Source organism: Plasmodium vinckei (assembly GCF_900681995.1).
Source record: "Plasmodium vinckei vinckei genome assembly, chromosome: PVVCY_04".
Taxonomy (NCBI): Eukaryota; Apicomplexa; class Aconoidasida; order Haemosporida; family Plasmodiidae; genus Plasmodium; species Plasmodium vinckei.
The window spans coordinates 638317-663495 of record NC_051296.1 but is presented as its reverse complement, the minus strand read 5'-3'; the positions used below and the strand labels follow the sequence as shown (position 1 = coordinate 663495).

General features: G+C 23.2%; 7 protein-coding genes across 7 annotated transcripts; 3 read left to right on the top strand and 4 right to left on the bottom strand.

Moving 5' to 3' along the window:
* Positions 1–116: 116 nt before the first annotated feature.
* PVVCY_0401860 (60S ribosomal protein L32, putative) lies at positions 117–838 on the top strand (the record flags this gene model as incomplete). Its single annotated transcript, XM_008627656.1, has 2 exons — positions 117–203; positions 530–838. 2 exons carry the CDS (start codon positions 117–119, stop codon positions 836–838), a joined length of 396 nt encoding a protein of 131 aa, XP_008625878.1.
* Positions 839–1692: 854 nt separating this feature from the next.
* PVVCY_0401850 (GTPase-activating protein, putative) lies at positions 1693–2805 on the bottom strand (the record flags this gene model as incomplete). The annotated part of the gene is made up of 1 exon (XM_008627657.2): positions 1693–2805. The coding sequence occupies one exon, from the start codon at positions 2803–2805 to the stop codon at positions 1693–1695; it is 1113 nt and encodes a 370-aa protein (XP_008625879.1).
* A 1143-nt stretch (positions 2806–3948) lies between these two features.
* Positions 3949–8252, bottom strand: PVVCY_0401840 (AP-4 complex subunit epsilon, putative; the record flags this gene model as incomplete). The annotated part of the gene is made up of 6 exons (XM_008627658.2): positions 3949–3997; positions 4100–4239; positions 4356–4451; positions 4595–7855; positions 7963–8034; positions 8172–8252. The coding sequence occupies 6 exons, from the start codon at positions 8250–8252 to the stop codon at positions 3949–3951; spliced, it is 3699 nt and encodes a 1232-aa protein (XP_008625880.2).
* A 2380-nt stretch (positions 8253–10632) lies between these two features.
* PVVCY_0401830 (PH domain-containing protein, putative) lies at positions 10633–11570 on the top strand (the record flags this gene model as incomplete). The annotated part of the gene is made up of 2 exons (XM_008627659.2): positions 10633–11390; positions 11489–11570. The coding sequence occupies 2 exons, from the start codon at positions 10633–10635 to the stop codon at positions 11568–11570; spliced, it is 840 nt and encodes a 279-aa protein (XP_008625881.1).
* Positions 11571–12009: 439 nt separating this feature from the next.
* PVVCY_0401820 (conserved protein, unknown function) lies at positions 12010–19178 on the bottom strand (the record flags this gene model as incomplete). The annotated part of the gene is made up of 6 exons (XM_037634976.1): positions 12010–15470; positions 15604–18090; positions 18177–18288; positions 18396–18492; positions 18591–18838; positions 19014–19178. 6 exons carry the CDS (start codon positions 19176–19178, stop codon positions 12010–12012), a joined length of 6570 nt encoding a protein of 2189 aa, XP_037490164.1.
* Positions 19179–20865: 1687 nt separating this feature from the next.
* On the bottom strand, positions 20866–21423 carry PVVCY_0401810 (signal peptidase complex subunit 3, putative; the record flags this gene model as incomplete). The annotated part of the gene is made up of 1 exon (XM_008627662.1): positions 20866–21423. The coding sequence occupies one exon, from the start codon at positions 21421–21423 to the stop codon at positions 20866–20868; it is 558 nt and encodes a 185-aa protein (XP_008625884.1).
* Positions 21424–22817: 1394 nt separating this feature from the next.
* Positions 22818–23316, top strand: PVVCY_0401800 (prefoldin subunit 4, putative; the record flags this gene model as incomplete). The annotated part of the gene is made up of 2 exons (XM_008627663.1): positions 22818–23028; positions 23138–23316. 2 exons carry the CDS (start codon positions 22818–22820, stop codon positions 23314–23316), a joined length of 390 nt encoding a protein of 129 aa, XP_008625885.1.
* Positions 23317–25179: the final 1863 nt, after the last annotated feature.

Sequence of the window (25179 nt, the reverse complement as noted above, 5' to 3'; positions counted from 1 at the left end):
TATCAATATATAGGGAAAATATAAATAAAAAAACAATTAAAATTTTTTATTATTTAAAATAAATACCAAAATAATTTTTTCAAATATTAAACATATTATAACAATCATAGAATAAAATGGCAGTAAAAAAAGTTGGAAAAATCATTAAAAAGAGAACTAAGAAGTTCACTCGATTTCAGTCCAATAGGTTTATGCGTGTTAAGGTAAGCTTCCAAAATTTAAACAAATAAATACAAATATATATGTATATACATACTGATAGTATAACTATATATGTTCATGATATCGCCAAAATAAAAAAATATTACTTGGTTTTCTTAATTTTTGACAAAATATATAAAATTATATTTTTAAAAGTATACTAATTCATGATTTTCTTATACTATACAACTACATAACAATGTTGGCTTCATTTTTAGAATATGCTAATAACTATATGCATTTATATGTATGTGTGTATATATGAATTCATATGCATATTGCAATATATACATTTATTTTATTTTGTTTATTTGTAATATATGAACAGCCCGCATGGAGAAAACCAAGAGGTATTGATTGCCGTGTAAGAAGGAGATATAAAGGAACCAACTTAATGCCAAGTATTGGATATGGAAGCAACAAGAAAACACGACACTTATTACCAAATAATAAATATAAATACATTGTAAAAAATGTTAAAGAAATGGAACCTCTAATTATGAATAACAACAAATACTGTGTTGAAATTGCTCATAATGTCTCAAGCAAAAAGAGAAAAGAAATAATTGAAAGAGCAAAACAAATGAATGTTTCCGTTATTAACGCCAAAGCCAGATTACAAAAAACAGAAGAATAATTATTTTTATTCATCTCTCGATATGTATGTGTACGTGGTGAGTATATATATATCCTATATGTATACCGTTCTTTCGTATATTTATTTTATTACTACTATTTTTTTTAATTTTACTATAAACCAACGACCAAACAGATGAATTTTAAAGTATAGATCAAAAATACAATTAATAAAATAAACATTTGCTATTTATTATATAAATTAAATAGCAATTAAAAAGTAAAAAATGCACAAAGCAGCCTCTTAAAAAATATATATATGATAATATTTAATGCCTTTGATGGGCTAATAAAAACAATGCTACTAAAAAACATTGTTCCATAACCTTATATAGTTATGCGATGCCTATGTACTATTAACCATTTAAAACCATATATGTTTTAAATGCTTATAAATTTAAATTTAATGAAAGTTTGACCTTTATCTTAAAAAATTAACATAAAAAATATGTTTCTTCAATAAAATATGCTTAAATATAATCTTTAAGCGCTATCAAATTATATAAAATAATAAAAATACATAAATGTCAAACAAAAATCTAAGCATGTATCATGATATGCAATTAAAACAATAAACAAAATGTACACGCGTATATATGTCCTTACAAACAGGCATATATGCATATAGGGGAATGTAATGTATATATGCTTATTCCCGTCGTATGAACACATATATATTTGTGTTATACAAATTACAACTTCAAAAAAATTGAACGATTAATTATTAAGTATAATTTTCGTCCCTAATATAGCGAGTGTACTTATGTAAGTTTGATAAACTCATTTCCTACTTTTGTACTGTACCCATTACTGCTATTATTCAATATTTTCTTTCATTTTTCTCATCTGTTACAACTAAATTTCGCATTCTCTTTTTTCTATTTTATCTTCTTTATCGTCCTTCGCGGCGCTATCCTTGTCCTTTTCATTTTTGGTACTTTTGTCGCTTTTGCTACTTTTACTACTTTTTCCACTTTCGCTGCTTTTGCTACTCTCTCCACTGTCGCTATCTTCGTCACTCTCTTCATCTTCTATCTCGTCAGAGAAAATAATTTCTTCATCACTTAAAGATCGTTCCATTTCAAATTTTTTTCTCCTCTCTTCTTCTATTCGCATTTGCTCGGATGCTTCATCTCTAAGTTTATCTAAATCTATATCAGCCATATCAATTTTCGAAGCGTTTTTTATTATGTTTATAAAAAACTCACCTTCTTTATCACTTTCAGACTGCTTATAGTCATTTGGAATGATGGATGCATCCAATCTTAATAGTGCAAGTAATTTCGAAACATCTTTTGTTTTCATGATTTCTTTTTCTAATGATCTACACAATGATATACTATATTTAAATAAAAATATTTCACCCTCTTTTAACAATTCTTCAAAAAATAACATAAGCGATTCAAATGTTAGAACATGCACATTTAGACCGATAAACCATTTTGAAACAAAAGCTTCAGGTGTTATTAAATTTTGTATATGTTCATATAAATTTGAATGAAATTTATTTAGTATGCTTAAAAAAACTCTTGAATCACGGACATAAGCTTTGGGCATAGCTTTAAAATAACCTTGTAAATAGTGCTTATGTAAACCTATTACGATTTTTGTGACTTCTTTTGGTTTTAAAAAAAGTAATAAAAATGACGAAACAAATGACATACCTTGATGATAATCATTTACTATTGGATATATGGACTTTAACACTTCAATTAGTAGTGTTCTATTCTCTTCATTTGTAAATGTCCTTTCTGCATCTAACCTTATTATTCTTAATATTTCTTTATCATTGCATTCATTTTTTGTATCAACATTTATATCATCCTTTATATATTTTAACATTATATTATAAAACTGACCAGCACGCTTGCAAGCATCTTCATGGTTGTCCTTACTAATAAAATTTGAATTTCTTTTTAAAATAGGGGCATCTTTTTCATCATCCCAAAACTTTTTACTAATAATCATTTTATTTAAGTCTTAACAAATATATATACAAATAAAAATATGAAAATATATATTATATAACCAAATGTACATATATATTATGTGTACTTATAAGTACATTTATATATTTCTTACAAATTTTTAAATCGTTTTAAAATTATAATAAATGATTATAACTTAAAATTTTGGAAAATTTACAAATATTTATTTTACAGTGTATATTATCCTTTATAATTTTGCTTGAATTATTATTTTACACTATGGAAATTTGGCAAAATTAAATGAAAAAAAAATATAAGTATCTAATGTGTATTATACGAACTTAAACTAATCATACTTTTTATTTTTTCCAAATTTTATCTTAAATATTTTTTTCAATTTTATATATCCGTAAAAGCCCTGTAACTTAAATATTTTTTAGTTCCATTAAAAATTAAAGAAAATGAGCTATATAATCATATATATGTTAAAAGTAAAAAAATAATATAATGCGCACAATTAGTTTACATTTCTTAGGATTTATTATTTATATTACCTATTTTTCACATTTATTTATTACCTTTGTGCCGGAAATTAAAATATATTTTTTTTCAAATTATTAGATCATGAGAACAAAAAAATTATTTTGCAAGCCTCAATAACTCTTAATGTACGCTAAATAACTCGAAACTTTTCCTTCGTAACAACAATATAAATACCATATATTTTAAAATATATTTTTAAATTGTTTTCAATATTTTTAACCTTTTAATTTTACTGAAAAAAACTTACATTTTTATGTATTATATATATGCTGAAAGCATCGTTTCCCTAAATATGCTTTCACTATTAAAAACCAATTTATAAATCATTTTTTTTTAATATACCCATTAATCTCTTGAGATGACCAAAATAATTGTTCTTTTACATTAATTAAAGATTGATTATTATATATATAGGCACATGTTAGATATGCACATAAGTTGGGGATACACATTTTTATGTATCAAAAATATAATATGTTTTATAACAAAAGATAGCATAAAATATATTTCACTAAAACAAAATAAATATAATCGATTATTTCTAAATAATTTAACAAAAAAAAGTAAAGCATAAATGCATGAAATAAATGCGAATTTCGCACTTTTTAAACATATCAAGTATATCATATATACGTATAATTTATAAATGAAACAAATTTCGCAGGATATCGACAACAGGATCAATTATGCTGAAAATAAAATAAAAAAATATATATGCAATATTAATTCAAATGATATTTTATACTCTTTCAAACATCACCATATAATTAAGTTTCAATTTTTCGACTTACTTTTTCTCATGAGATTTTATTAAAAAAATTAATTTATTGTCTTCTATTTTTACTTTTATTAAAATTTTATGGTTATTATACATACAAGAAACCAATGCTTCTGTTTTGCTAACATCCACTACATTAGAATCTAAATTTGTCTGTAAAATTAAATATAATATATATTAGTATCTTACAAATATAAACATGGTAAAATAATTCATTCAATTCTTTGAAAAACCAATGCACAATTTACGAAAAAGAAATTAAACTATACCTCAAATTTCTTAATTGTTTGGAAAATGCTTAACTTGGACTTATTCAAAAACACAGCCTTTTTCTGATTCGTAATATCATTCCACATGACCTTATCCTGGAAATGGGAATAAAGATAAATATTCACATGAAAAATGCATATAAATAAAAAGTTATGCATATATATATGCATCATTTTTTGTATCTTATTTTCGAAACGCCATAGTGCTATATTTTACGCGTCGTTTTTATTATTCTTACCTTCTCCTTGTTTTCATTATTTTCTAATGTGATATCCCTATTTTCTGGTGTTTCATTCAAATCGATCATATCATATGAATATATTTTTTTTGGAGTTTCCCCTAATTTATTGGAATTATTTAAATTGCTTCTGGCACCAATGGAAGCTGAAGGGTCGTGCTCCGCATTTTTACTTGTCATTCTATTACTATACTGATTTGGATGGTTTGCGGTATTTTTACTTTCTTCAAAAGAATTATTTTTTACATTAATTTTATTACTACTATCTCTATTATGTTTTAAATCGTTCCTATTGCTATTTGACATAGATGAGCTTTTTCTATTTGTAAAATTTTGAGAATATATATTTTTTGAATCAAAAACAGATGTATTACTTGATATTAAACCATTAAATAAAGCTGCTGCCATTTTTTCTTTTTCGGATAATTTATTTGCTGTATCTCCCACACCATTATTTCGAAATTTTGATTGTTCATCTTTGTTAGACCCTTTCTTATTAAAATTGGAGTTGCCATATTTATTATTTTTTATACCTTCAATACTATTACCATATATATTTTCATAATTTGGATCATTATAATCATGCATAAAATCCATTCTTTTCTCATGTTCATTATTTTCACTTGTATAACTATCATCATCACTATCCTCTTCATCCTCGTCTTCATCCTCATCATCATATTCATCTTCATCATCTTCACTATCCTCATTATAATCTTCCCTTTCTTCATTAGTCTCTTTAATTTTTTTTTCCTCATAGTATGGGTTTTTAAAATAACTCTCTCTCCCTATATGGCTTTGATTCATATTATCCAATTTATTAAATTGCTTTTTATTCATTTTTTCTATACTTAATTTATTTCTATCGTCTCCTAAATAGTTAATGATACCATTATTAGCCCCTGGATATGTGCTAGCGTTTTTTTTCCCCTTCTTCTTCTTCTTTTTTTTTTTTTTAACATTATTATTTTTATTTTCATTAACTTCAACTTCCTCCACTTTGGATGTTTCTTTTTTCCATTTTTTGGGCCCAACAACATTAAGCTTGAACATTTTTTTTCCTTTTTCCATTTGACTTGAACAATCTTCATTTATTTGACTATTGGAAAAAGAACTTAATTCTCTATTTTTTTGATATGATAAATTAGGGCTAGAAGGATTATATATATCTGAGTTTATATTATTATTTATTGGCAATTCATAAGGTGTAAAATTTAATGTCAACGATGCGCTTTTTGTTGTTTCGATGGTATTTTCACATTGTCTTAAATCTTTTGATACATATGATTTTCCACCGCTTTCTAAATGTTTTTCTATAAATGGATTTAAAAATGATAAATCTTCATCTATAACTATATTTTGGGTTTTGTTATTTTTTGAAAATACATTTTTAATTAATTCCTGATTCTTTAATATTAAATCATATTCATAACATTTTTGTTGTATATCTGTTATTTGACTGCTTTTGTATTTTTCTATTATTTTATTCGTTACAACATGATCTGTTATATTATTATGACAACATAATTTAAATATAGCTGTTATTATACATGATTTTACTCTATCAGGATTTGTTAAATTTTTTTCCATACATTCACATAATAAATCAAGAATATCTTCAGCTGTATAATTTTCTAAATCACATAAATAACTGTACTCTCCTAATACAAAACATATTATCTGTATTAAAACAAATGGTATATTTTCATTTTCTTCGAGCATTTTTATATATGTATTTACTGCATATTTTCTTAAATTCAATGTATCATCATTTGATTTTTTTTTCTCATTTTTATTATTCTTTGATGAGTTTGTATTATTGGGAAGATCAACTTCATTATCTTCTTCATTATTTGATTTTTCGCTGACATTATTTCTATTATTTTCACCATTTTCATCATTTCCTGCATCTTCACTATCTTTTAATAAATCTTCACCTCTTTGTAACTCTGAAGTATTTAAATGGCTCTCCTCTTTATTAACATTGTCAGTTTGGCTATTTTCATCAATTGGGGAAAACTCATCACTAACATCCGAATCGGCATCTATAGGACAATCCTTCAATAACTTAATAAGAGAATAAGAATATGCTTCATCTATTAATTCCCCAACTGATAAAAAAAGTGTATTTATTTTATTTAAAAACCATATATCATTAGGAGGATATCTCTCAATTAGCTGTATAATTTTACATGCTAAATCATGTTTAAAATGCATATCTTGAGAATTTTCAACATGAAATATTAACTTATCTACAATAACTTGAACATTCAATGGATTTGTCATTTCGTATAATAAATCTAAAGTCTTCATTTTTAGTGTTTCGTCCTTATCTTCTAAACAATCAACAACAGCTAATTGATGTTTAGTTGCATACATTGGATTTATCTTAACAATAAGAGCTAATCCTGTAACTCCTACATATTTTAAATTATGATTTTCTGAAGATATAAATCGAGAAATTGATAAAGATGCTAATTCTAGCAAACGGTGAGAGGGGTATATCGTTGTTATGGTTTTTACACATTCATATATAATAGCATAACCAACATTTATACCATAATCGGCTCTTTGCATTGTCTTTTGTAATACTTCATACATTTGTTCAGATAGTTTCTTATTTGAAAATCCTAATATTCGAAATATAGATAATATTTTTATTTGAATCCACGGTGCTGGAATTCTATGATAATCATAATCTTTAGGTAATTTGTTTTCACATATTTGTTTAAGTATTGAAACTAAATAAGGCACTAATTCCATGCAATATACCATATCATTGTTTGCTATAGCAAATATTAAATTTAAGGATGCTCCCATTACTGATGGATCAACATCACATAATAATTTTTTTAAATATATATCAATTTCTTTTATTAATGTAGGATCAATTAAATATATCTTATGTAATAACATACATACTTTTTTTCGTATTAACTCATTCTTATGATTTAATAAATTTTTTATTATTGGAAATATAGCTGGAATCATTTCATTATTTAATAATTTACACACACAATTTAATGCCGCCCATACTTCTAAATGATTATCACTTTTTAAATCCTTCTGGATTGTATTTATTAGCAATAACATCAGCTCATGATCTTTATTTAAAAATAAATTACAAGATAAATATCCCGTTCTCTTACATAGTATATTTTTTTCGTGTGCCAATTTAACAGCATGTATATAAGCAAATGATGCATCATGCCCCAGCATTTCTATATAAATTGCACGAATCAAATATTCCTTTATTTGTTTCTAAAAATGAAAAAAGGCAATGAAATTATGATTTAAATGTACGCGCATATTCCAAGCATAAACACTAACACTTATATATATGTATACTAGATGATATATGAACTTACCACTGTCGCATTGGGATTGGCAAATCTCGATTTCAGTAAAACAATCTCATTGCATATAATCCTATCTTCCTCCTTCAAAAATTATACAAAATAGTAGAGTGAAATAAATATATTGAAATAACGCGCAAATTCATACACATACCCACAATATTTTACATATGCTATTACTAATATAAATTGTATCTGAAATACTAATGAACTATATTTACCTGCTTAGAACGGGAATCCCCTATGGCTTTTGCCAAATCAAAAAATTCCTTCGATAAAGATGATCCGCCCAATGAAATCATCTTATACTCATTTATTCACTTTTTTTGATTCTTCTGCTTTTTCCTTTTTTATTATATATATATTTGTTTTTAACTACTATGGCTTATTGAATTAAAAATAATTACACTTATATTTTAGTGTCAATTTTATAATAAATATAAACTAAAAATAAAATTAAAATAGTAACTTAATAATTGCGACAGTTGTAGTAATCACAACAAATCGCGACAATCCATAATAATTCAAAAATAACAGTTTTCTTTTTTTAAAATTATCAATTAATCAATAATCATAATGAATAAACTCAATATCCATTATAGCTGTTACATTTTTATAATTAAAAATTTTCCATGTGATAAAGCAACATAGCTTCGTGACATCTCCTAATATATTTTATATATTATTGAAATAAATCCATATATTTATATACCATTACTTATGTAGGTATATTATAAGGGTAACTATATATCATAATACGGGTAAATAAGTTAATTATAAAATTAATTATTAAATAAATAAATATATATATATTAATAATATTTTATGTATGCGTATATGCATTTATATAATAAAATAATAATAATAGCATATTAAAAAATTCCTTACTGTTCAAGAATATATTTATAGAGAGAACTTTACATATATTGCACATTAAGTATTTTATATGCAACATTATACTATATACCTTTATTTTAAATGGTGTTTTTTGTAGTATTAATTTATAATTACATAATTTAGTTATAACCCCCATAATTTATATGCTAAATTATATCTTTAGTATAAAAAAAAAGTATATATAAATTACTCTTAAACCTTTTTTGCATAAAAGCAAAAATTACTGTATGTTATTTCCTATTTAACCGAATACGAAAAAAATTTTCCTTCTTACTTAACTCCATTTACCATGTTTAATTATACCATAAAGGAAAACTTATTATCATTGTCTTTAATCTTTTACACATTTATAATTGTAAATTATTTATATAAAGATATGCAAAAATAGTAACAATTGAATTGTTCACAAACGAACATTTTTTTTTATATGCTGATGTCATATATCAAATTGGTTAAAAATAGTGAAAAAGAGAAATACGGGTAAAAAAAAAATAAGTAATGACTTATAATTATATTCCTTTTATATTTTTCATAATTATAGAAAATATGTATACAGTGTTATATAAAAAAAAGAGTAACCATACGCCCATCCTTAAATGAACAATATTATTTTGATTATAATTCTAATAGTTTTATATTTTTAAAGGAAAAAAAATATATAAATAATATTTTACATTCATTAAAGCAAATATGCACATATTTCCATCCTTTGCCATTTTCAAAAGTTTACTGTTTTAATAATTATGATTTAAAACACGGTGTTTTAAAAATGTTTTATCGATCTATTAGAAATCATAGACAAAATTTTTCTAATGATATTTCCATGAGGAATACTCGATGGCTATTACATTTTTTAATTTTAAAACAAAATAAATAGTTATCAATATAAATTTATCTCCTTATTTCTATATAGTTTTTATGGCCTGCTTATGTTACATTTATATATTCTCTTAATTGAAATACCAAGTAGGGGACGATGATAAGGTAACATAATCTTATACCCATTTTAGGAATAAAATAAAAATAATATAAAATTGATAAGCATTTTCTCTATAAAATTGATAACAAAATGATGTAAACAATTTTAGTGGTACAATTTTTATATTATTTAAGTTCATATGGAATATGAATAATATTTATACTTTATCCTTATTTTATATATCATTGTCTTTTTTTATTTCATTATAAGATATTCCCCCCACAATATTTATATAATAAATCCTAGTGCCTCATCGAAAAATTAACAAAACAATTATCATAAAATAGTACTTGAAAATATTCTCACGATAAATTTTATGTTTTAATAAATATTCTTCATAAATCCCAATCTCAATTGGGAATAAGTGAATAAGATGTTATATGCATGTGCATATTTTTCGCTACATTCCCTTTGCACATCTTTTGTACGTACACAACTTTAGCTAGCTTGGGTATTATCAATTTTGAATAGGTGTAATTCGGAAAAATAAATAAGGGCATATTACTCAAACAAATTGTAATATAAATAATTCTATTTTTATTAATTCTTGTTTTACAAATTTGTTAAATAAAAAATATATATATTTGTAAAAATTCATAAAAATGGTATTTTTAGATTACCTAATAATATAATTATATTTATATAGTGTTTGTTATAGACTTGTACTTATTCCTTTCGTTGTCTGTCTTTCTAGCTTTGTTTGATTTAACATTAGTATTTTTTATAAACTTATTTTTATTTGATTTAATTATTTTTTCTTTATCTCTTACCCTTTCTTATTTGTTTACTTTTAAAATATTCTAAAAATGAATTTATTTCACTTTATTTTGCCAATTTGCTTTCTTCACGTTTGTGTAGTCATAAGTTCACCCTTATTTTTTAATAAAAATTTAGATAAATGGAATAGGGAACTTATTCAAGTTTCAAAAAATGAATTTAAAAACTTAAAAGAGATGAAAGAGCTTGTTAACAGAAAATATTGTGGTGAATCCCTTAAACATTTAGCGGGATTAGTTTTAGATAAATCAGACAAAGACGCAAAACTAATCATCGAAGGCTCGATAGAATCAAATAGATTAATTTTTAAATTAGGAAATATTAAAGAGAAAGAAATAAATATCAAGGACATCATTTTACCAATTGAAACATTATCACATAAATGTATAAATATCAGGCAGATCAATGAAAATACAGATTCTACAGTTTTATGCTTAGCTAATAAAGTTCTTAGAAACTTTTGGGCGAATTCAATAACAGATGCAGTTTTATGTAAAATTACAAAAACTAAAGGAAAATTACCTGAATATAATGATTCTATACAAGCAGAGGAAGAAAACACCTCAGAAAATGACGACCTAAGGGATAGTGATGAAGAACAAGAAAATATAGAAATAGATCCAGAGACCAAAAAAAAAAATCAAATAAAAAAAAAATTACTTAACGAAGAATTTGAAGACGATGAAGAAAACCAAAAAAAGGGATTACAATTGAGAATATCCAAAAGTAAATTGGGTTATCCTAAAGTAAAAATTAATGGTGAAAGCATTGACAAGATTAAGGAAAGGTAATTAAAAGAAACCCATGTATTTATTGTTGTTTTTATTTTTTGTATAACCCTAGTTAACTTTCAAATTATTAATAATGGTCTATTTTTATCTTTAGGTCTGAAAAAGAAACAAATCAAATTGAAAAGTCACAAAAAGATCAACCTGATGATAATGAAGAAAACGATAGCGATATGTAGATATAGACATCATAGAATAGTCAATTTGGTGGTACGAAAACGGCACATTTTTAAGGCATTGCCTATTATTAATTTTATTATATGTGAAAATGCGCACGTTTTATATATTTTTCCCCTTTTAAAAGGATAATTATTTTTATAAAGAAAAGCGTTAAAAATTTTTAATATATACATATATAAATATGAAAATACACACTAGCTATACATGTTAAAATATACTTCCCCACGTGCAAATAATATCATTACACCACATTTTTATTTACAAAATTTTATATACTAATTTTTTTAGTATTTTTTTTTGTTGTTTTGTTGATATTTTATAAAATTAAGTCATTTATAAAACCTAAAAATGTATTTATATAATTGAAAAACACTGCAATTCTCACAAGCACTAAAAAATGTCCAAATAAAATACATATATTTATACAAATTTATTTCGTTACAAATTATAATTGGCATAGAATTCCTTAATTTTGTCATCATTAATATACTCGAAAACTATTTTAATAAATTTGTAAATACCAAAAGGAGCAGAGTATTCATTATTTCTTGATAAACAATTTCCAAAACATGTTATAGGACTGCGGCATGATCGACATGTTCCTACGTTAACATTGTTTATAAAAAATGTCTGTTGATTATTTATGCATCTAGTTGTTAGTAATATATTTTTGTTTAATGGATTTTCAATTTTATATCCGCAACTGTAAAATTTTTGATACATTTCTTTATATCGAATCTGAGTGAAGTTGCCATCATCACCGCCCTTAATATTATTATGTTTTTCGGTTTGTTCATAAACTTCATTTTCCAAAACGCCTAATGACATATCATCATTATCAATAGCAATATGAGATCTTCCATTTATCCCCCCTACTAAACAATGGTAATTTGACTTATTTATATGGGGAATATTAATAAGTGTAAAAATTGTCCATTGTTCAGGTAATGCTATATAATTATCAAAATATATATTTAAATTATTAATTTGATCATTTATACTATTAAAAATATACAATTTTTTATTTATCATAGATACAAGAGACAAAGTGAAATAATAGTTTTTAGATTCTTCTAAAGGGTAAATATAAACATTGTAATTTTTTGTAATATAAAAATATACATATTTTTCTTTATTGTAACAATACAATGAATTTGTATCATCACTTGATATGACATCTGTTTTAGTATGTAGTTTATCAGTTAAACTATTTCCTGAAACAAATGATCCATCATAATTTTTCTCTTTATTTGAGAAAAATGGAAATAAATAATAATAATAATACAGGTATGTAAAATTATTATATCCCGACGCAATGCTATATTCATGTAATATTTCATTTACGAAAAGAACACGTCCTACAATCTTTATGAAACATATATAATGAAACGGATTAATAAATAAACTAGTGTTACCTATATATTTTATATTATCAAAAGAACAAAATTTATGATATCCTTTAAAACATCCATTTATAAAATAAAATTGCCCATTTAAGGTCCCTACAACACTCAAATAATACCATCCCTTTTTAATGTTTTTAATACTGAACCCAGAAGAATGATATACCACGCACCTTTCATTATTTTCATTGGATCCAACATAATTTTCAATTGATCCTAGGATCATATCATCACTGAATACACACACGTGAACATCATTTGCACCACTAATCAAGGATAAAAAGGAAATACTTTTTTCAACTGGAAAAAAAACCCATCCAGATATAGTATATCCACAAGGTTTAACAAGCTCATTATATATACATAAAGATGGATATAAAACAATTGTATAAAATTGTGATAAATCGCAACCAAATATTAAATAGTCAGAAAATATATTTATGCCGTATATTTTAGGAACACCATCCAATTTTTTACCTATCTTTTTATAATAAAAATTAAATCCATATTCATCTATATTGTCTATATTAATAATTTTGAAATGGGATTTCATGCGCCTATTTTCTTTATCCCTATTTTCCTCCTTTTTGTTGCATTCATTTTTTATAGTAACAAATTTTAGTTGATATATTTTTACCCTATATTTCGGATCATTTATAGTAGGTACAACTCTATACTTGTTTTTTTGAGACTGTATAAAATATATAAAATGTTCTTCCTCGTTTCCTTTCATATAATTCATTTTAATATTTATTCCTTCTATAACATTATTATTTTTTTCCATATTAATATTATCCCCTATCATTTCTTTATTTTTCACACACTTGATCAATTTATACCTTTTTTTTATTTCTTCGTTGTTTAGAAATTCGAATATTTTAAAAGACGAAAATAATCCGATATTATTATTTCCGAAACAAGAATTACCAAATGTGCATATTTCAAATGATTTCTCTAAATTTAATATTTCATGAGAAATGTTGCTTAAATATTTTCCATTAATATAGTAAACTAATCCAGTTGCACATTTGGTTACGTTTAATAAATTCCATTTATTTATTTTTACAATTTTATTAATTTTTTTCCATTTTTTCAATTTTCTACTTTGGATATAAATACCGTTATATACCTTTTTGTTAACAACCAAATTTGTTTTTTCTTTTTTCCCACATTTCTTATTCTCATTACAAATATAATACCGTCTTTTATAATTTTCACTTAAAAAGTTTATTTCATTTGAAAATATACCGATGCTTTCGATTTTATCATTCTTTCTGTCTATTACAAATATAGAGTTCCCATTCTTATCACAAATAATAAAACTTTTTAAACTATTATTATCTTTTTTTTTAGGGTTAAAATATAACCACAGTTCTATTGTAAATGAATTTGGCAAAACTACAGAAGGAGATATCCCAATTATTGAGTTCCCATTCCTTAAGTCTACTCCTTTCAAGTCCCCAGTAACTCCTTCATTGCATTCATAATTATTGTGAGAAAATATACCAATCTTTTTATTTTCTAAAAATTCACAATTTGTGTAGTTGTATTCATTTTTGTTTATCATCTTCAAATGTATTTTACTCAACATATCATTTTCTATAGTATTATTATTTACTACATCTTTTTCTCTTTTAATCGTCTCTTTTTTAAGCATTCCCTCATCTACATTACCCCCAATTCTTCTGGGTTTGTTTTCTTCTACTTTCAATAAATTTTTTAAAAAACTTCCGCAAATAGAAATAACAGCTCCGTAATTGTCCATTTGAAGATAATTTATTTTATCGCCCTCATAATTCTTTAAAATATATTCCTCTATATATTTTTCTCCCATATTTTTATATAAAATTATGATTTTTTTTCTTTCTTCAATTTTGTTTATTTCATTCATATCTAAATACTCATAATTACCCTTTTCTATGAAAACTGGAAGTGCATTACTAAAAACTTTGAAAAAATCTTTCTTTATTTCATTATCTACTTCTATGTTTTTCATTTTTTCGATTTCTTCATAATCTGTGTATATTTTTGAAAACTCAACTAAACTATTATAATTCAAATAATCTCCTTCCTTTATTAAATTTTTTATCTTAGCCCTATGTCTTTTGTCTATTTTTTTAAATATATTATAAAAATCAATATTTATTACATTTTTGTTTATATAATCTGATATATTTAAAACAAAATTGGTATCAATATTAAGGGTTATGTCTTTATTATATAATAATATATCCATGATATTATTCTTATTAAATTTTTCTATATGCTCAAAATATCTTTTCATATATAAATTATTACTTATATTATATCCCCATAAATTTAATAGGTTGTTGCATATATATTTTTCACATGTACAATTATAATGTATATTAAAATATAGTTCCCCTATGTCTACTAATAAACAATGAATGTAAATCCTACACAACTCCGAAATGTACATATTATAAATGTCTACTAGCCATTTTCTTTTCGTTACTTCATTTTGTTCATTAAATTCTAAAAAAAGGGGGAAATGGTGTAAATATTAACATAAGCAATAGTAGTGTATAATAAAAAAAATAATAAATATAATAATATATATTTATAAACATATAATTGGTCCAAATTTAATTATATATTTTAATATTACCCCAATTGTTCATATTCCTGTTTATTAATAAGCCTGAAATGGGTTCTTTATTATTATAATCCCCTTTAGTCGTGTAGTTTATGGAATCACATCTTCTATCGACTAGTGTTAACATTCTATTATTTTTAGTAAATTTCATTTCCTTGCCTACGCTATAAGCACTCCCACATATATCATTATAAATCGGTTCGTGAAAATCTTTTGAATAAACTTGAACATTATTATATTCTTTATCCATAATATTTAAATTTGAATTATGGTCTATATAATTATAATCATTATTAAAATCCAAGTTATCATAGGGATATAAATTCCATTTTAAATTGTCTTCAATTGAGTTTTTATTGCCATGTGAAAAATCATAATTATAATAAGCACCAAAATATATGTCTACAATATTTTTAAAATACTTGCATGTATTTAATATATTTGATACATATAATAAAATATTTGATAAATTATAATTTATGTCTTTTAAATTACAATAGCATAAAATACTCATCCCCCATGAGAAAACAATTAAGCTCTCATAATATTCACATATTATATTGTCATTCGCATTATTACTACTTTTGATTTCATCAAATTTCGTATCCATTTTACAATTATTAAACCTAATACTTGTATTACTATTCTCTGATAATATTTTTAAAAATTTATTTCTATATTTAATAAAATTTTTCAATACTAACTTTAAATTGCTTATTTTGCAAAACTTATTGTTTTCTAGTACCTCTAAACACCTGTCTAAATTCATATTAAGGAAATCATTTTGTAAAGTTAAACAAATTAGCATGGCTAAACAAATCTCAGGTTCATTGGATAAATCGATTATATTATATAAAAAATTTATCCAAGTCTTTGAAATATTTAATAATTTATATCTTTTAACTTTATGTTTTATATTTTTATGATTATTTTCTACAAAACTGTTAATCCCTTTAAAATTTTGTTTACCATAATTATAACCCCAATTTTTCTTTATAATATTATTTATTGGTTTTATATTTTTATTTTCTTTGTTTAATATTATATCTTCTTCCATTTTTGTCCTTTTTACTTTTAAACTATTATCATTTTTTTTATCATCTTTGAGCATATCGACATTTTTATTCTTTTGACGAGTTCCTATACCAAATAATCCAAGGCTTCTTATTTGTTTTGTAATTATATTTAATGCCATTTCACATTTTTTTTTAATGACATCTTTAAAATAAATTATAAACTTACTAAAAAGGAAAACATATATTGCTCCATTACATCCTATTACTATAATAGATAAAATACCAGCAAATTTGTTTATATGTACATACGATAAAAATAGATAATAGGATAATAAAATGGCTCCATATGAAAAAAGAGAAAAGGAAAATAAGAATTGATCTAATTTTTTATCATTGTTTTCAATTTTATTCATATTAAGATTTTTTACTTTTTGTACTAATTTGGATAAAACTATTTTAATCTTAACCATACTAATATCATTAGTTTTATTCAATTTATCAGTTTGATTCCAATTATTATTTATAACTTTGTTATCATTTTTTGGGTCTTCTTTTTTACCTTCTTCATGTATGATCGCATTAAAAATATAATTGTTTTTTCCAGATTCTTTCTCATTTTTGTCAATTTTGACGTTATCATTGATTATGTTATTACAAGAATATAAGTTATTACTTATACATTTTATATTTTCATATTGTTTTTTATTATTTTTAATAGCCAATTTTTCTGCATCTAATTTTTCACGATCACATCTGTTTTCATATTTTTTCCCCACACTATCATTAAATTCGTACACATACAAATACATAATTAAGATATAAATAAAAAAAGGAATAATAATTAATATATATTGAAATATATGAATATTAGCATTATATAATCCGTTTTTATAATTATATATTAAGGATGAATTTGAATTATTTAAAAAACGTTTATAAAATAATATTAAAAAAAATAACAACAAAATATTGTCTACTTTATTAAGCTTTTCTATTTTTTGATATAACAACAAAATATCTTTCACAATCCAAATGTTTTTATTATTTTTAAATAAAACTAAAAAATAATCCATAAATTTTACACATGTACAAAATATTATTATTATGATAACTTTCCAATAATAACCTACTTCTGAGCATTTTAACGAATCGTCAATTATTAAAAAGTATTCCTTTCGATTTTCGTCATAATTACAAAAACCAAAAAAAATACATAATCTGATTATTTCAAAATATAGAAAATTATTATATAAAATAAAAAATAAAATGAAACAATTTTTTAAATTATCGATGTCATATTTTTTGTCTTCATCTATCGCCATTTCTACATTTATATTATTCGTTTCACAATTATCTATATTCATATTGAATGGATTTGAACATCTTATATCGCTTGATTCCTTTTTAACTAAATTTGTATCTAGCAAATCACACGGATTTATAATCGACCACTTTTCCCTATTTTTTGAATCCTTCTTATTTTCTAAAAAAGAGATGAAAATTTTTTATTATATAGGTGCATAGACACATTGAAACGCGCATAAATACCAATCTACTATTTTTTTTTACGTCGAATTCGAAAAACAATTGATGTTCCAAATATAGCCAATACTGAAAATAATAGAGGACAGCATAGTAAAAAATTTATCTTCTGTATTATTCGTTCACTATTAGTTCCGCTCTAAAAATGAAAAAAGAACATACTTTATCTTTTAAATAAATAATAAATTTATTTTGAATTAAATCAAATTTTATAGAACACATTCATATTATATAACTATAACATACAGTAAATACACAATCCAATATTTCGTTCAGTGGAATTCCAACGGTAAAAAGATAAACAACATTTATGATCTCATTATCATAATTTGAATTAACATATCTATGGAAAATGGAAAATAATATAGAAAAATATATATATACTACATTACTAGAAGTTAAATAATTTTCTATTATCAAAAAAAGTAAAACATGTTCGACTCATATACAAAACAATTATATAAATATGTCAAAAAAAAGGACCTTAGAAGAGAAATATAATGAATATATTTGATAAAAGCATTTATTATTCTTGTAATTTCCAAATTATTAATATATATAACTCTTAAAATGTTTATAAATATCACAATTATCATAAAATAAAGAATTGCCAAATATGAAGTCCAGCTGCAATAAACACACGAATTTATTGCCGGGCTTATAAGGTCATATCTGTAACTCTCTTCACACTACAATATCGTTTTAAATAATAAATAAATATGGTTGATATGGCTATATGGATATATAAGCATGATTCCGAAGATACACACCATATTGTTATAAAAAATAAAAGCAAAAACATATGAAGTTGCATAACAAAATGACGAAGATACAGATTATTTTATTACATTTACAAGCACTTACAATTTTGCATTGTATTAATTTATTCCCATCGATACAATTTTTATTTTTCTCCATGTTTGAGCATACCCCTTTTTTAGGACAAAATATGTTTAAATTATATATTTCCTTTTTTTTAACTTCTTCACACAATTTTGCATATTCCTTACCTTTTTTTTCCATGCACATATTTTTAAATGACCATACACGCTCATTATCATCACAAAATTCCAAGGGATCACATTGCAGACACTTATTTGTAATTTTGTCGAGCTTGAAACCTTATAATAAAAAAAGTTATTACATATTTTTAACAAACTTTCATTGTTTATATCTCATTCGAAATAATTAATATTAAAATGCTGTCATTTTACAATTACCACAGGATCCAATATATTTAATATTTTTTCATTTTTTTTTACCCACACCGCAGATACATTCTGCAATAGATTTTGAGCCAGTAAAATGGGTTGCTAATTGTAGAAAAATCATTCACAAACATATATATATATATAATATATTATGTATTTATATATTGATTTATCGTTTTTTCTTTATTTAGTTTTCTTTTTTTACTAAATCCATGGGGGCAATTTTCACACATAATGGACCCCGTTTTATTACTGAAAGTCCCCAAAGAGCAAGGAAAACATTTATTGTTTTCTCGAGAAAAATTATAAAACCCCTCTTTGCATGATTCACACTTATAATCCTTTTAAATAATGTTCAAAATATGTAAAAATAGGATGTTCCAAATAATACAATCTACTAGATATAAAATGAGGGCACATATATGCATATGGATCCATCCTATATATTTTTTTTTTATTTTAATTATTTTCTGTCTATACATAGGTAAGTCTTTCTCCCGCTCGACACTTATAAAAATAAATAAAACGAATTAAATTAATTATATGGAAATATTCTCATTTAAAAAAGTTGAATAACAATTGTAATAAGCATATATGGATATAAATAAACACTGGTAATACCTTGCCATTTAGTAGCCTGATTGGCCTTTCCTTATAATTTATGGTGAGTAAAATATTGAGGTATTTATTTCGAGTTACAAGCAAATGGATAATTAACACGAAAATTTTTATTTTATTCCAAAAGTAAATTTTCATTTTTTTTAATGTGACGATTTTTGTATGTCTAAATAAAAAATATATTAAAACAACCAACAATTTATTTAAAAACTATAAAATAAAACATAAGCCAATTAGAAATATTTTTACACGATATAAATTAAATATACATAAACATTTAATATTTCTCTTTTTATTTATACTTATAAAAAGCATGAATATGCTATGTATTTCTAAGTAAAAAATAGAGACAAGTCAGGTTTGTCCTTACTATTTTGATTTTTGCATATTTTTTTTCATTTTTTTTTATTATTAAAAAATAAAAAAGTTTAATTATAAAAAAGCAAATAAAAACAAAACATTCGTCCTATTTCATGTGCAGAATTTTATTGAAAAAAAACACATGTAAGCAATGTAGCGCATATATACAAGCTTGCATTCACAATTAAAATTACTTTTATAAACATAGGTTGTTTTTTTCACGCCAACAAAAATGTGCGCATATATATCACAAGGTTAAATTAAAAAAATTGGTTAATAAAAAAAAAGAGAAATAAACTATATAAAACACATATTATCATAAACATTATTCGAATAACACAGAAATATTTATACATATATAATTTAATAATGTAGAATCACATGGTATAATTTTTTCTTGGTACTATACTTTTAGCTCTTTTAGTGTTGTCTATAAAATATAAAAATGTTTAATTTTATTTAATTAATCTCTATTCAATCATTATATTCCATTTTTTATTTTATTAAGTTTTTAATTATATAAACGGCTATTTGTCAGGGTAATATAATGGATATTTAGCTGGCATAGTGTCAAAATATTCATCAGGCATCATATACGATGTTTTGGCCCCATGATAAGTTCGTGATACTCCGATTATTGGCATATATTTATAACATACTTGTACATTTATTAAATTATTTCTTAATCCATTATAATAATCTTTAAGGGAATATTTTGTAATAAAATTTTTATCTGCTCTTATTGCATCTTCGGGGCTACTTATAATGTAGTCTTGTATAATAACTTCATTTTCCGCCTTTTCAGGAGTTTCATATGTTACTAATACATATACAAATAACTGTTTTAAATTCCAATTAAATGCTTTTGTCATATCATATGATAAGTCTAAAGATAAAACTGCTTCATCACCATTTATATATTTATTATAAACTAATCTTTTTACACTTTTCACTTTTACATTAGTTTCTATATTATTTTCATCAAATAAATAAAATGATGATCCATAATTAAAAAGACACAAGGTAACTAAACATAATGCCATCGAATAAAAAATTATATTTATTCTATTCAAAAGGGTATCCATATTTTTTAAAACAATTATTACATATATAAATAAAAAAAAAGTACTGAATTATCTATCCCTTCAAATTATCTTGAATTGTATACTCTTAGTTCTATATAGAACGTTTATGTACCCCAACTTGTATAAACTTTTTTTTTTGTCAAAATTAAAACATGGAAAATTAATATTTAACTTTTTACAAGCTCATATATGTGTATAATCCAGTTATGCACATATTCATGTGTATATATTTATATAAATCACTTGAAACATTGTTTTGGTCCAAAAATAAATAGTAAGTATACATAATAATAATACTCAGTAAACAAAAATTGTAAAATCAAAAAGGTCAAAATGCTCGTTTCTCTTGTATCAATACAAAAAAGCTGATTCTAAAAGTTTCTGTATTAAGTACTTGTTAAAATCCAATTTTCATTTAATCCCATATATGGCAACATATATATATTTAAGCATATATGGATATGCAATTCAATAACTTTAATAAAATGCTACATGCCAATCTAAATACTCAAGGGCTATTATATATAATATGCATTTCTCATAAATATATATCTTTTTGATTTTTTATTTAAATAAAAGTAATATCATCACTATGATAAATTTGCATATTAATAGAAACTGTCATAAATATGTATGATTATACTTATATTTTTTCCTTATTTTTTTTTTACGTAATTTATAAAAGATAAAATTGTTAAACCCCTTATTTTGTTCGCTTCTTTTTTTATATATTTGTTAGATTATCTTTTAATATATAGATTTTATTATTATCCATACATTTTAAATATATAATATATACTTTCATTTATGTACTAAATTTCATGTTATTTATATTTGTATTATTATGTATTTTTTCCGTTTTATTGATCTTAATATTTTTTTACCATACTAATTTTAAATATTTATTATATACATATATATATAAATAATATATTATATGCACGCCTCAGCGTATTTTTAATTGTTCGGCAAAATGAATGATTATAGCCTATAGAAAAACTATGATATTTCAAATAATTAAAAAAAAAAACAAACACATAACTAAAACCCCAAATATTTACATTTTTGTATAATTGAATATTATATGCTTTTTATAAATGTAAATTATAAATATATTCTATATAAAAATTCAAGCACATTTTTTTGGTGTGAAGGGGAAAAATTTCATTATCATTTATACTTTATCAGTATTTCACTAATATATAAAAAAAATTCTGATAGCATCTTTATTTTATTTATATATATGCTTTTCTACAAAAAGTAAATAATAATAGGTTTAAATAACCTAGTCTTGGTTATATATATTCTTTTAATATATTTCTTTGGACACGTATTATTTTTACCTTTATATATATGTACTTATAATTTCATTTTATCACTATATTTATTTCAAAATGACTAATGTTAAAGATTTAAAATATGATTTAGGTTTAGATATGACCACAGATGATCAAAAGAAAATTGGAAAATTCACAAATTTGCATTATAAGCAATCCCTTTATCAACAAAAAATAAAATTAATGAAAGAAAAGATTTCAAACATTGATTCTGCTATAGATGAAGTTTCGCTTGTATTCGATCCAAACGATGTTATGCTAGGCATAGGTAATATACATATATAGGATGGTAGCTTTTTTCCTATTTCTGATTGTGTAAATAAGTACAATTATATATAAATTATTAAAATATGTCCTTTCTTGCTACCCATTAACAGGTGATTGCTTTTTCAGCTTTGACACAGAATATGTGGAAGAAAGCTTAGAAAAATCCAAAAATGAAGAAAAAATAAATTTAAATAAATTAGAATGTGAATACAAAAATATAACCGATGAAAAACAAAAATTAAAAACTGAGTTATATGCAAAATTTGGAAACAGAATTGACCTTAATTAAGTGTGCTATTTGCTAAAATTATGTATATCATATTTTTTGCATTTTTCACGTATGGATATACATATCTTCACAATTTATTTTGTAATCATTTTATGTTTTAATTAGACCTTTACTTTTTCTCATCGTTAAAAAATTTACTAATTTGTATATATGTTTACCACCATATGTGTACATATATGCTATTATACACGAAACTTACATACATTGTTTTTTTTCTATATTTAATTAAAGACATGTTTTGTTACAATATTAATAGTATTGCCACCATCAATATTTTGTTGTATTTTCATTTTATGATTTTCTTTTTTTTATATAAAGTGTAGCATATTTTATTATTTGCATCATATTTTAGCTATTTACTTAATGTTTTTTACCCTACAAATTAATAAATCTCCAATATGGAGGCACTGGTTAAGTAAAAATATTCATGTTATAACAAAAACCATAGAAATAGAAAATAAGTTAATATGTATGTGCTGAAAAAATGTCTACAATATGCTTACGGCTCTTTTACAGTCGTATATAATTGACAATTTTAATTCTAAGCACATACATATTGATATGCCAATTCGAAAAATAATGCTTGAATTTATGGTGTTATAGTGTTTTCGTGAAAGAAAGGAAAAGGCACCCTAATATTCCATGAAAATCCTCACAAAGCATTTGTATATATATGCTGAATGAGAAAAAAGCATATTAAGTCCACGCATATTTAGTTAATTTTTAAATAGTTAAAATGGTATAGTTATATATTTTTATGTTCCAAAAGGCAAAGAATCAATTTGTTCAGTCCAAATATTTATCCCATTTAATCTACTATATTACGCTATTATTATATTATAAAAAAAAATAATTAAAAGATAAGTTGGGGTATATATAATATACTAAGAAAAGGACTATGAATAATGGATGAAAAAAATATATAGCCCAGCATTCTTATTTTATTTGTTATTATATATACATTTTTCCCCAAATATATAACACACGTTTAATAACCTTATACACGCCGCAAGTGTTGCATAATTCAAAAAAAAAAGGAAAAGCGGCGTTTCCCCATTTTATATTTAAGCATATATACGCCCTTATTTATATGAATGTGTTTTTTACATATTATGTATATAAATATAAAATTAGTAAATCATATAATCATTATTCCTTTGTTCAAAAAATTATATTAAAAATAATTCTTTAAAAGCAATTATATTATATAAAATATATATTTTGAAAAATAAATGTATAGCAATTTATAATTATATTCTTATGCGCACTTAATAGTATATATATATTATTTTTTATAAACCATATGTTTACACAATATATTATTTTATTCTCTGTAATGCATACATAAATTATTTGTTCCCATTGGCTTAGCCATGTACCTTATTTATTTCATGCATATATAGATATATGATGAAAGAACAAAATTTGAAGATCGAAAATTTTAACATAATTTAGCATTTTTTTTTAATTGCTATAACATAATAATTATACATAAATATAGTAATACAATACCTTCAATAATATTATTACAATATATAATAATATATTTATTTTTGCAGATATTTTTAAAAATTTTATATGAAAAACTGTAGTTTTTTTTTTTTTACATTTCGAATTTTTAATGCTGAAATTTTTTTGACCCCAAAAAAACAAAAAAGTGAAATGAAAGAGAAATCAAATTAATTGAAGAAAAATGCTTTATAATAGTTTCATCTATTAACAAGCAGTGATTTAGCTATTTAAATATAAAATCATTGAATCTTTTTATTTATTATATCATTCAACTATTTACCGATAATATATGTACCCATAAAATTGTACCATATAAGTAGATTAAAATATGCATAATATATGTATATAATT